The sequence below is a fragment of the Lonchura striata genome, unplaced genomic scaffold (genome assembly GCF_046129695.1).
Source record: "Lonchura striata isolate bLonStr1 unplaced genomic scaffold, bLonStr1.mat Scaffold_100, whole genome shotgun sequence".
Lineage (NCBI taxonomy): Eukaryota > Metazoa > Chordata > Aves > Passeriformes > Estrildidae > Lonchura > Lonchura striata.
The window spans coordinates 200,523-213,498 of record NW_027461077.1 but is presented as its reverse complement, the minus strand read 5'-3'; the positions used below and the strand labels follow the sequence as shown (position 1 = coordinate 213,498).

The following is a 12,976-nucleotide window of genomic DNA, read 5'->3' as shown; positions in this document are numbered from 1 at the left end:
GGACTTTTGCGATTGCTTTCACTGTGCACTGAATGCCAGGACGGCATGTGCACGTTATAACAACGAGCTGGGCAAGAGTAATCGAAAGATCACGGACGTCAGAAAGCAGCTTATATATTGCCCTGGAAAGAGCATTGTTTTTGGAGTGTGCAGTAAAATCGTGTTTTTGGACAAGGGAGGCATAAGTGCGCTGCGCTCCTAAGCTATCTCCCTGCGAGACACACTGCCAAAGCTTTTCGCTATCATGCAGTCCAGTGCAGACGCACACTACGGCTCTCCGGAGCTGTCCGAAGCCAAGCGCCGGTGGCCGGCGTCTTTCGGCTGAAGCAGCGCTTCGGAGCGTAGGGCTGCCGCTCCGCTGTTGTGTGCGCGAAGCAGCCGCTTCTCCTGCTCCGGGAGCCGGAGAGAGCGGTAGCTTGTACGAGGGCGAAGAACGTTGCTGCAGAGAGACGAAATTGTGTGCACAGCCTTGCGACTGATAGAGGACGGTGGCTAAAGCTCCCTGCCTTTTCAATGCAGTGCTGGCATGCTTTATTGAAGGTGCTCCGAGACAATTTTCCTGGGTTTTGACTTCGTCCTGATGAAGCCCCTCCTGGGAAACTCGTGCTCGTTTCCGAAGGCTCGAGATGCAGAGAACTCGATGGCAGCTGCAGAAATGAAGGGCTGCGTTGAGTTGTCGAGAAGCAAGAACACAGCCAGCGCCTTGTGTTTGGCAGTCAGCAGCTGCTGGACTTTTGCGATTGCTTTCACTGTGCACTGAATGCCAGGACGGCACGTGCACGTTTAAACAACGAGCTGGGCAAGAGTGGGCAGAAGAGAACGGGCGTCAGACAGCAGCTTACATATTACCATAGGAAGAGCAGTGTTTTTGGAGTGTGCAGCAAATGCGTGTTTCTGGACAAGGGAGGCATAAGTGCGCTGCGCTCCTAAGCTATCTCCCTGCGAGACACACTGCCAAAGCTTTTCGCTATCATGCAGTTTAGTGCAGACGCACACTACGGCTCTCCGGAGCTGTCCGAAGCTAAGCGCCGGTGGCCGGCGTCTTTCGGCTGAAGCAGCGTTTCGGAGCGTAGGGCTGCCGCTCCGCTGTTGTGTGCGCGAAGCAGCCGCTTCTCCTGCTCCGGGAGCGGACAGAGCGGTAGCTTGTACGAGGGCGAAGAACGAAGCCGCAGAGCACCCGGCTTCTCCGCGCACCCTAAGGACTGCTAGAGGACCGTGGTGGCCGCTCGCCTGCCTCTTCAATTCCATTCTAGCATCCTTAGGGAAGGTGTTCCAGGACAATTTTCCTGAGTTTTGAATTCGTCCTGATACAGCCCCTCCTGGGAAACTCGTGCGCGTCCTCTGAGGCTCCGAGTGCAGAGACCTCGATGGCAACTGCAGAAATGAAGGGCTGCGTTGAGTTGTCGAGAAGCAAGAACATAGCCAGCGCCTGGTGTTTGGGAGTCAGCAGCTGCTGGACTTTTGCGATTGCTTTCACTGTGCACTGAATGCCAGGACGGCCTGTGCACGTTATAACAACGAGCTGGGCAAGAGTAATCGAAAGATCACGGCTGTCAGAAAGCAGCTTATATATTGCCCTGGAAAGAGCATTGTTTTTGGAGTGTGCAGTAAAATCGTGTTTCTGGACAAGGGAGGCATAAGTGCGCTGCGCTCCTAAGCTATCTCGCTGCGAGACACACTGCCAAAGCTTTTCGCTATCATGCAGTTTAGTGCAGATGCACACTACGGCTCTCCGGAGCTGTCCGAAGCCAAGCGCCGGTGGCCGTCGTCTTTCGGCTGAAGCAGCGCTTCGGAGCGTACGGCTGCCGCTCCGCTGTTGTGTGCGCGAAGCAGCCGCTTCTCCTGCTCCGGGAGCCGGACAGAGCGGTAGCTTGTACGAGGGCGAAGAACGAAGCCGCAGAGCACCGGGCTTCTGCGCGCACCCTAAGGACTGCTAGAGGACCGTGGTGGCCGCTCGCCTGCCTCTTCAATTCCATTCTAGCATCCTTATGGAAGGTGTTCCAGAACAATTTTCCTGAGTTTTGAATTCGTCCTGATGCAGCCCCTCCTGGGAAACTCGTGCTCGTCCTCTGAGTCTCCGACATGCAGAGACCTCGATGGCAACTGCAGAAATGAAGGGCTGCGTTGAGTTGTCGAGAAGCAAGAACATAGCCAGCGCCTTGTGTTTGGAAGTCAGCAGCACCTGGACTTTTGCGATTGCTATCACTGTGCACTGAATGCCAGGACGGCATGTGCACGTTAAAACAACGAGCTGGGCAAGAGTAGCCGAAAAATCACGGCCGCTAGATAGCAGCTTACGTATTGCCCAGGAAAGAGCACTATTTTTGGAGTGTGCAGTAAAATCGTGTTTTTGGACAAGGGAGGCATAAGTGCGCTGCGCTCCTAAGCTATCTCCCTGCGAGACACACTGCCAAAGCTTTTCGCTATGATGCAGTCTAGTGCAGACGCACACTACGGCTCTCCGGAGCTGTCCGAAGCCAAGCGCCGGTGGCCGGCGTCTTTCGGCTGAAGCAGCGCTTCGGAGCGTAGGGCTGCCGCTCCGCTGTTGTGTGCGCGAAGCAGCCGCTTCTCCTGCTCCGGGAGCCGGAGAGAGCGGTAGCTTGTACGAGGGCGAAGAACGTTGCTGCAGAGAGACGAAATTGTGTGCACAGCCTTGCGACTGATAGAGGACGGTGGCTAAAGCTCCCTGCCTTTTCAATGCAGTGCTAGCATGCTTTATTGAAGGTGCTCCGAGACAATTTTCCTGGGTTTTGACTTCGTCCTGATGAAGCCCCTCCTGGGAAACTCGTGCTCGTTTCCGAAGGCTCGAGATGCAGAGAACTCGATGGCAGCTGCAGAAATGAAGGGCTGCGTTGAGTTGTCGAGAAGCAAGAACACAGCCAGCGCCTTGTGTTTGGCAGTCAGCAGCTGCTGGACTTTTGCGATTGCTTTCACTGTGCACTGAATGCCAGGACGGCACGTGCACGTTAAAACAACGAGCTGGGCAAGAGTGGGCAGAAGAGAACGGGCGTCAGACAGCAGCTTACATATTACCATAGGAAGAGCAGTGTTTTTGGAGTGTGCAGCAAATGCGTGTTTCTGGACAAGGGAGGCATAAGTGCGCTGCGCTCCTAAGCTATCTCCCTGCGAGACACACTGCCAAAGCTTTTCGCTATCATGCAGTTTAGTGCAGACGCACACTACGGCTCTCCGGAGCTGTCCGAAGCTAAGCGCCGGTGGCCGGCGTCTTTCGGCTGAAGCAGCGCTTCGGAGCGTAGGGCTGCCGCTCCGCTGTTGTGTGCGCGAAGCAGCCGCTTCTCCTGCTCCGGGAGCGGACAGAGCGGTAGCTTGTACGAGGGCGAAGAACGAAGCCGCAGAGCACCCGGCTTCTCCGCGCACCCTAAGGACTGCTAGAGGACCGTGGTGGCCGCTCGCCTGCCTCTTCAATTCCATTCTAGCATCCTTAGGGAAGGTGTTCCAGGACAATTTTCCTGAGTTTTGAATTCGTCCTGATACAGCCCCTCCTGGGAAACTCGTGCGCGTCCTCTGAGGCTCCGAGTGCAGAGACCTCGATGGCAACTGCAGAAATGAAGGGCTGCGTTGAGTTGTCGAGAAGCAAGAACATAGCCAGCGCCTGGTGTTTGGGAGTCAGCAGCTGCTGGACTTTTGCGATTGCTTTCACTGTGCACTGAATGCCAGGACGGCCTGTGCACGTTATAACAACGAGCTGGGCAAGAGTAATCGAAAGAACACGGCTGTCAGAAAGCAGCTTATATATTGCCCTGGAAAGAGCATTGTTTTTGGAGTGTGCAGTAAAATCGTGTTTCTGGACAAGGGAGGCATAAGTGCGCTGCGCTCCTAAGCTATCTCCCTGCGAGACACACTGCCAAAGCTTTTCGCTATCATGCAGTCTAGTGCAGACGCACACTACGGCTCTCCGGAGCTGTCCGAAGCCAAGCGCCGGTGGCCGGCGTCTTTCGGCTGAAGCAGCGCTTCGGAGCGTAGGGCTGCCGCTCCGCTGTTGTGTGCGCGAAGCAGCCGCTTCTCCTGCTCCGGGAGCCGGAGAGAGCGGTAGCTTGTACGAGGGCGAAGAACGTTGCTGCAGAGAGACGAAATTGTGTGCACAGCCTTGCGACTGATAGAGGACGGTGGCTAAAGCTCCCTGCCTTTTCAATGCAGTGCTGGCATGCTTTATTGAAGGTGCTCCGAGACAATTTTCCTGGGTTTTGACTTCGTCCTGATGAAGCCCCTCTTGGGAAACTCGTGCTCGTTTCCGAAGGCTCGAGATGCAGAGAACTCGATGGCAGCTGCAGAAATGAAGGGCTGCGTTGAGTTGTCGAGAAGCAAGAACACAGCCAGCGCCTTGTGTTTGGCAGTCAGCAGCTGCTGGACTTTTGCGATTGCTTTCACTGTGCACTGAATGCCAGGACGGCACGTGCACGTTAAAACAACGAGCTGGGCAAGAGTGGGCAGAAGAGAACGGGCGTCAGACAGCAGCTTACATATTACCATAGGAAGAGCAGTGTTTTTGGAGTGTGCAGCAAATGCGTGTTTCTGGACAAGGGAGGCATAAGTGCGCTGCACTCCTAAGCTATCTCCCTGCGAGACACACTGCCAAAGCTTTTCGCTATCATGCAGTTGTCACGATCCGCTTATAGCGGGGTGTCGTGATGGTTCGTTAGCCGATCCCAAAGTGCAAAAGACAATCAGCAGTTTAATCACAACAAATGCACCTTTATTAAGGGCCAAAACAATAAATGCGATAGTGGGTTCAGAAAAGAAATAAAAAGGATAGAGAGAGAGAGAGAAGGGGGGATGGGAATAGCTACCAACACAGGCGGAGTCCTCACTGGTCCGGACGATGTGGATCCGTCTTGTTGTGTTGGGGAGAGTCTCCGAAGTTCTACCTATCCCAGGGGTCCAGTTATAGTCCACAGAGGGAAAAGGGGGGAGCAGGCAGAACAATGAGAGTCTATTGAAATTGCTGTGGGGGAACAAGTGTATTTACAGAACATCATCTAGGCTGAACAAACACAATAAGGGATAAGTCCATTGAAGTTACTGGAGAAGAACAGGTCAGGTCATTCTCTCCCTTCGCCCACTGTTTGTGGTAGGAATCTCAGTCGCAGTCCTTGGGGAGAGGGTTCTTGATCTCCGTCTGTCACGGTGGTAGCGAGGCAGATGAGGGGTCTTCAGTGAGAGACCACCAGAGTTACCCCAACAGTTCATTTGGCTTAAAGGTGGAGAGTGAAGCAGGAATTGCAGTAGGCCGCTCTGTGCTGGGTCCACGCTGGGTCTTCGCCAAGTCCTTGCCAACTCCTTGCCAAGTTCTTGCCGGTCCTCGTTGGGAACAGCATGTAATGGTACAGCGGCTACACCTGCACTGTTGCCTTCTCCAAGCCGGAACTGCAGAGGGGGAAGGGAAATCCTGCTCGTGGCAATCGGCAGGCAAATGAGTGAGGGTCTTCAGACGGCCTCTTACACCACCCCGTGACTGACGATTGCCCTCGAGAGATGTTCAGCAGTGTTTCGTAGTGTTGTTGTGAAGTCTTCAGGACTTGTCTAGTGTTGGCAGCATATCCCAGAGAAGGGAAAAAGGAAAAGGAGAGGAAAAGAGAACAGGGAAAATACTAAAACAATAATTAGTATAAATTAATCAATATTAATTAATAATAAACAATTTTTCTAATAAACCAATATAAAAACTCAAATCAGGTTTTCTAAGTGACTAAAACAAATCATCTTCTAATTTTATAATTGCTTTGTGTCTATAGTCTTGGGGATGTCTACAGTATAAAGCACATTGGCCAGGTGGTGTGCATTAATTATAGCTGTCAATTTTGTTAATCGTTTTATCATTCTCCAATTTATGACAAACAAGATTGCTGATAAAGCAAAACCAATCAAAACTAAAATCAAAAGGACAACAATGGGATGACACAATTTGTTCAGGATACCTGTAGCAGTAGGTGACCACCCAAAAAGTGTATCCCACCACCTGTGTTCAGCATCACTTTTCACCCTTTCTATAACCTGATGTATTTCTTGTACATCATGATGAACAGTTACCAATGTTTTCTGTCCGTTCTCCTTGATTTTTCCTAAGATTTTAATTAAATCCTGGTGAAGCAACAATTGCCTCACCAGAGTAAGATTCATTCCAATGGGGGTAGGCAATAGCTTATGAATCAGCGTGTAATTGGACTCTAAAAGTTGATATGAAGTAACTGGAGTTTCAAACAAAAAATCACATCCAGAAATTTTAGTGAAATTACAAGCACAAAAATTTGAATGATTTTTAGTATCTACTACTGTGTCTTCTACATACACTGTATTACAAGCAGTTCTAAAGCATGCACATCCATTTCCTATATATACAAGGAATGTTTTAGAAGTTTTGTTAGGATGGATTTCAAAGTGACAGATATTTTGTTCTGTGTCTAAACAGATATCTTGAGCTATAATTGCATTGCCTTCACAGATGAACCCTTGTTGTTCTCGGACAATACAGGATTCTAAATTAACAGTTTGCCATTTACCATCAATTTGTCGGGCCCATTCTCTATGCTCGGAAGGATAGAGAGTGGCTCCATCATGATTTAATCCTAATGCAATAATGGGGAATATTGAATGCACCGAGGCATTGCGTATGGTTAACACAAAAGCTGTGGCTAAGTTTGTGGTGGGATCATAAGTAAAGTTCACCAAATTCCACCAGGATTGGAAATCTTTTTCAAAGTCAGTGGCACTGTCCCAAACTATTTTCCGAATTTCAGTAGGAAATGTGCCTTCTTCACCTTCTCTTATAATTGAGGCAGCAACTGACTGGATCCATAATTGTGCCTGGATGCAGCTAAGGGCTAAGGAAACGTTGCTTTGTGTAGCATTGAGTGCCTCAATTATCAATTCATGGTCATTCATATTTACCTTTTCCCAATTTGGTAATATGTTTGTTAGCAACCACTGATGCGTTCCCAAGGCCGATAAGGACGATTGCAGTGGTTGTTGTAATTGGGTCAAATCTTTAGTTGTAGCAGTTAGTTTATTTAATACTATTTAGAATTCCCAATCCTGTTCCCACAACACCAGTTATGTCTCTTGGCATCCGTGTTTTAGAAGGGTTCCACTGTCGTAACCAGGTCGTCCAACCGTGGAAAGAAGTTTGCAAGAAAGGTGAACAAGCTGGCTGAATTTCAGAGACATTGCTTTGCATTAGCAATTTAACTTGTTTAAGAGACCATGCCGGATTGAACAATATTTGTTGTTGGCCAGTTTTCCTAATTATATATGGTCCAACTTTAGAAATTTTCGGGGTAAGCATAACTGGTGGTTGGGTTTGAGTGGTGGTGGTGGTATGAATAAATTTAAAAGAAAGTCCTTCAGTATTTTTGAACCAAAGACAAACTACTTCTGCAGTTTGTGTTAATGTTAAATTGTGCCAACAATCCTGTACGCTTTGGTGCGTACAAACCTTTTTGTGCTTAAAGAGATCTTTTCACCTTTTCTGCATGCTACCACAATTATTTCAGGCCACAAACACTCAGCTGATTTCTGGCTCTGGGGTTGTGGTAGGATGCAGGAAAGTATTACCAGTTTTATCATGGATTAGGTGGTCTTCATGTCCCTCGGAGTTCTTCTGTAAAAGTAAACACAACAGACTCCTGCCAGCGAGAAGCAGAAAAGGTTAGAATGATGGAATTATCCAGCATGTATTTATCCAATGTTCTTTCCCTAGAGCACCAGAGGCTTTCCATGCACATTCATTCCAAGGGGGTTTTAGCACAAGGGGTACCAGCCCTGTAGTAAGGGATGTCCACCAGAACAGGTTGGCCAGGGTAATGTGCTGGATTATCAGGATCATTTGGTGCACAGCATAGGAGTCAGTGTAGATAGAGACAAGAGAGGTGTTCTGTACCTTACGTTGAAAAGCACTCCAAACAGCTATCAGCTCCCCAACCGGAGCACTGCCTTCTCCCTCAGTATTAATTAGTTCAGTGAACCAAGAACTTGCCGATTGTTTGGGGGAAAAAGGAGGGGCCATTTTGATTACAGAGGCAGGTGTGTCCTGGCTGCTATCCAAGCTCTCAGTTTCTTGTATTGCCAAATTTTTCACAACTCCATCTGTTATTGAGAAGAAGTGACAGTAATGTTCAGTCTGAGCATACCACTTTCTTACCGAGGCCCTCTGGGCCACCCCGTCAGGAGGGAGGGTCCCAGTAGTGACTGTCTTAATATCATTGAAAGGGCTTCTCAATACAATTGGTAGTTGTAGTGCAAGTCTTTCCACTTCAATGAGAGCCAGGCTGACCACAAACAATCCCTTCTCCCAGGTAGCGTACCTTTTCTCAGCGTCTCTGAAACCACAGGAATCTCTGCTCAGATTTTGAGGAAAAGGCTGAGAAAGAGATGACTCACTGCCTGGATTTTGAGAGAGAAACTGGGAGAATGTTAATTTTGGGTCACAGCCTGAGTTCTGAGAGGAAAGCTGTGATATGGTTAGTTTTTGTCCACTGCCCCTGTTTTGCAGGAGGGACAGTGAGAAAGTTGTTTCCTTACCCGTGTTCGGGAGAGGAAGGAGAGGCTGAGGGAGAGTTGGTTCGCTGCCCATGTTATGAGGAAGAGTGGGTGCACTAGGGTGTGTACTGGGTTGAACTGATGGATTTGATTTTCGATAGCACCAATTAGTTATTATTTTCTGTAATTTATCAAGGGGCAGACCATCCATCACTTCTCTGGGGACCCCCTTTTGGACTCCCAGTGACCACCAATGCTGGCGGCTAGGGTTCTGTTTTCCCTTTTCTGGATTTTTACTGTAAGGAGTCCCAATAGACCAAATCCCTTTTGTTTTCTCTGATTTTTCTGGTTTCTCTTCCGGGGTTTTTACAGGTCCATATTTTCTACAATAATTGATCAAATCCTCTGCAACTTCACCCCATGTCCAAATTTTATGATTACTGCCAGGTGAACTGGCTTGTGAATTTACAGCTTGGAATGGAGAGCAGGATGGAGTAAAGGTAGGACCAGTAGATCCAGTGCGATTAGTGGGGTTACCAAGAAATCTGTCTAGTTTTTCTGTAGGGCTTAATGTCATGATAGTTTTCTGTAAGGCTATGGCAGTAGGTTTGAGTGTTTCTGGAAGCCCACGAATTAAAGGAGTCATTAGTTCAGGCTTCACAGGTAATTGCATTGGGGATTCAAAGCCAGGAATTAATTTCTTTTCATGAATCATTTTCAAACAGGCGGCTTTGTGTACACTTTCTAGGAGTTGGTCGGGGGTGCTAATTATAGCTATAGGATCTCCCCTTTCCAAGGGGTTCGTTCCCCCGGCCCAAAAAGCCACGCGCTGTGTCAGGGACCATGAGTCACGTTTATCTCCTGTTGTTAAGAAGACACCATGTCCCCAGTACCCACTGGCTTCTTGTTCAGTTAGTTTAATTTGATCGCCACCAGTGAGGGACACCCGGAAAACATATTCTGTTTCTGATTCGTATGGGAGGCGTCCATATTCTTTTTTAAGCTTAGCCAATTCAGTGGCGGTGTATGGTATGTGTTTGGTTGTGATGTGGGGGTCAAGATCATCATCACTGAGATAGTTATATTCTGTTTTAATTAAGGGTCTTAAGTGAGAGCAGCAATGTTCCCCACAATTATTTACTGCCTCAAGTTCTTTGTGAGGATAAATTTGGTTAATGTGAGGAGTTTCCTTTCCCTCAGGATTTATAGAGGAATCAGCATTAGATGATTTGTTAACGTGTTCCTCTTTTAAGGCAGCTCTTAATGCATAGTTCTCATTTCTCAATGAATGTTTTTCATTCCTTTCTTCATGTAATTGTTTTTGTAAAATTTCAACCAAATTTTGAAGGGAGTCTATTATTGTTTCTTGCTCACCTCTTCGCTGGAAGCGAGTTTCTACAGCTGCCGTAAGACAAGCTCCCAAAACTGAGCATAAGATAGATTTATTTCTGCCCAGTTTGAATTTTGTACCATGTTGTAAAGAACATATTCTATCAACAACATTATCCAAATTAAACCAATTACTTTGTGCCCATTCTTCTCCTCCCGGAGAAGGTTTGGCATTGTATTTAGCTAGTAAAGCATAAAATTCAACTTTACCCTTATCGTTAAGGTTATCACTCATTTTGTGAAGGGACCAAAACCACAGCAGGGAGGTACAAACTTAAGTTACTCAAAGCACACAGACTTCGCTGTGTCGCCCTTCACTTCCCTGGGTGGGTGAAGAGACAAAATCTGCCTGGGAGGCTCTGCTTAGTTTCTTCAAGTCGTCTCTTCCTTCCCAGACAGTCCAAACACACACATAAAACAACAGTGTAAGTTACTCAAAGCACACAGACTTCGCTGTGTCGCCCTTCACTTCCCTGGGTGGGTGAAGAGACAAAATCTGCCTGGGAGGCTCTGCTTAGTTTCTTCAAGTTGTCTCTTCCTTCCCAGACAGTCCAAACACACACATAATCACAACAGTGTCCCGCCTTTTGCACTAAGAGATCTTTTGCAATTTCTGAAGACAGTGTGGGTGCTTTTTCACCTAGGCAATGTGCAGTCTGTGGGAAATCTGAATCTTACCCCTTGCTCTCCAGACCATGCTCAGTCTTTTGTACTGGCAGGCTAGGTGCGGCTGGCAAGAAACGTCCTTCCCCTGTTACAGACTACACAGAACCTGCACCCTTCTGCCTAGACAGAAATCCTGTCCGTGACGCCAATTTTAATGTCACGATCCGCTTATAGCGGGGTGTCGTGATGGTTCGTTAGCCGATCCCAAAGTGCAAAAGACAATCAGCAGTTTAATCACAACAAATGCACCTTTATTAAGGGCCAAAACAATAAATGCGATAGTGGGTTCAGAAAAGAAATAAAAAGGATAGAGAGAGAGAGAGAAGGGGGGATGGGAATAGCTACCAACACAGGCGGAGTCCTCACTGGTCCGGACGATGTGGATCCGTCTTGTTGTGTTGGGGAGAGTCTCCGAAGTTCTACCTATCCCAGGGGTCCAGTTATAGTCCACAGAGGGAAAAGGGGGGAGCAGGCAGAACAATGAGAGTCTATTGAAATTGCTGTGGGGGAACAAGTGTATTTACAGAACATCATCTAGGCTGAACAAACACAATAAGGGATAAGTCCATTGAAGTTACTGGAGAAGAACAGGTCAGGTCATTCTCTCCCTTCGCCCACTGTTTGTGGTAGGAATCTCAGTCGCAGTCCTTGGGGAGAGGGTTCTTGATCTCCGTCTGTCACGGTGGTAGCGAGGCAGATGAGGGGTCTTCAGTGAGAGACCACCAGAGTTACCCCAACAGTTCATTTGGCTTAAAGGTGGAGAGTGAAGCAGGAATTGCAGTAGGCCGCTCTGTGCTGGGTCCACGCTGGGTCTTCGCCAAGTCCTTGCCAACTCCTTGCCAAGTTCTTGCCGGTCCTCGTTGGGAACAGCATGTAATGGTACAGCGGCTACAACTGCACTGTTGCCTTCTCCAAGCCGGAAATGCAGAGGGGGAAGGGAAATCCTGCTCGTGGCAATCGGCAGGCAAATGAGTGAGGGTCTTCAGACGGCCTCTTACAGCAGTTTAGTGCAGACGCACACTACGGCTCTCCGGAGCTGTCCGAAGCCAAGCGCCGGTGGCCGTCGTCTTTCGGCTGAAGCAGCGCTTCGGAGCGTAGGGCTGCCGCTCCGCTGTTGTGTGCGCGAAGCAGCCGCTTCTCCTGCTCCGGGAGCCGGAGAGAGCGGTAGCTTGTACGAGGGCGAAGAACGAAGCCGCAGAGCACCGGGCTTCTGCGCGCACCCTAAAGACTGCTAGAGGACCGTGGTGGCCGCTCGCCTGCCTCTTCAATTCCATTCTAGCATCCTTATGGAAGGTGTTCCAGAACAATTTTCCTGAATTTTGAATTCGTCCTGATGCAGCCCCTCCTGGGAAACTCGTGCTCGTCCTCTGAGTCTCCGACATGCAGAGACCTCGATGGCAACTGCAGAAATGAAGGGCTGCGTTGAGTTGTCGAGAAGCAAGAACATAGCCAGCGCCTTGTGTTTGGGAGTCAGCAGCTGCTGGACTTTTGCGATTGCTTTCACTGTGCACTGAATGCCAGGACGGCATGTGCACGTTATAACAACGAGCTGGGCAAGAGTAATCGAAAGAACACGGCTGTCAGAAAGCAGCTTATATATTGCCCTGGAAAGAGCATTGTTTTTGGAGTGTGCAGTAAAATCGTGTTTCTGGACAAGGGAGGCATAAGTGCGCTGCGCTCCTAAGCTATCTCCCTGCGAGACACACTGCCAAAGCTTTTCGCTATCATGCAGTTTAGTGCAGACGCACACTACGGCTCTCCGGAGCTGTCCGAAGCCAAGCGCCGGTGGCCGGCGTCTTTCGGCTGAAGCAGCGCTTCGGAGCGTAGGGCTGCCGCTCCGCTGTTGTGTGCGCGAAGCAGCCGCTTCTCCTGCTCCGGGAGCCGGACAGAGCGGTAGCTTGTACGAGGGCGAAGAACGTTGCTGCAGAGAGACGAAATTGTGTGCACAGCCTTGCGACTGATAGAGGACGGTGGCTAAAGCTCCCTGCCTTTTCAATGCACTGCTGGCATGCTTTATTGAAGGTGCTCCGAGACAATTTTCCTGGGTTTTGACTTCGTCCTGATGAAGCCCCTCTTGGGAAACTCGTGCTCGTTTCCGAAGGCTCGAGATGCAGAGAACTCGATGGCAGCTGCAGAAATGAAGGGCTGCGTTGAGTTGTCGAGAAGCAAGAACACAGCCAGCGCCTTGTGTTTGGCAGTCAGCAGCTGCTGGACTTTTGCGATTGCTTTCACTGTGCACTGAATGCCAGGACGGCACGTGCACGTTAAAACAACGAGCTGGGCAAGAGTGGGCAGAAGAGAACGGGCGTCAGACAGCAGCTTACATATTACCATAGGAAGAGCAGTGTTTTTGGAGTGTGCAGCAAATGCGTGTTTCTGGACAAGGGAGGCATAAGTGCGCTGCGCTCCTAAGCTATCTCCCTGCGAG

General features: G+C 49.1%; 1 protein-coding gene across 1 annotated transcript; it reads right to left on the bottom strand.

The window, feature by feature from the left end:
- Nucleotides 1-7,519: 7,519 nt before the first annotated feature.
- LOC144248392 (uncharacterized) lies at nucleotides 7,520-10,117 on the bottom strand. The gene is made up of 4 exons (XM_077790554.1): nucleotides 10,093-10,117; nucleotides 8,935-9,645; nucleotides 8,156-8,265; nucleotides 7,520-7,615 (listed from the first exon to the last, which is right to left on the bottom strand). Exons 1-4 carry the CDS (start codon nucleotides 10,115-10,117, stop codon nucleotides 7,520-7,522), a joined length of 942 nt encoding a protein of 313 aa, XP_077646680.1.
- Nucleotides 10,118-12,976: the final 2,859 nt, after the last annotated feature.

Excerpts from the sequence above, each read along its gene's own strand:
- LOC144248392 (XM_077790554.1), bottom strand. The coding sequence starts at position 10,117 with ATGAGTGATAACCTTAACGATAAGG. Across the intron at positions 8,266-8,934 it reads ACAAGCCAGTTCACCTGGCA|TGGAAAGACTTGCACTACAA; the intron begins GTAATCATAAAA and ends CTCTCATTGAAG. Across the intron at positions 7,616-8,155 it reads GGGTGGCCCAGAGGGCCTCG|AAGAACTCCGAGGGACATGA; the intron begins GTAAGAAAGTGG and ends TTACTTTTACAG.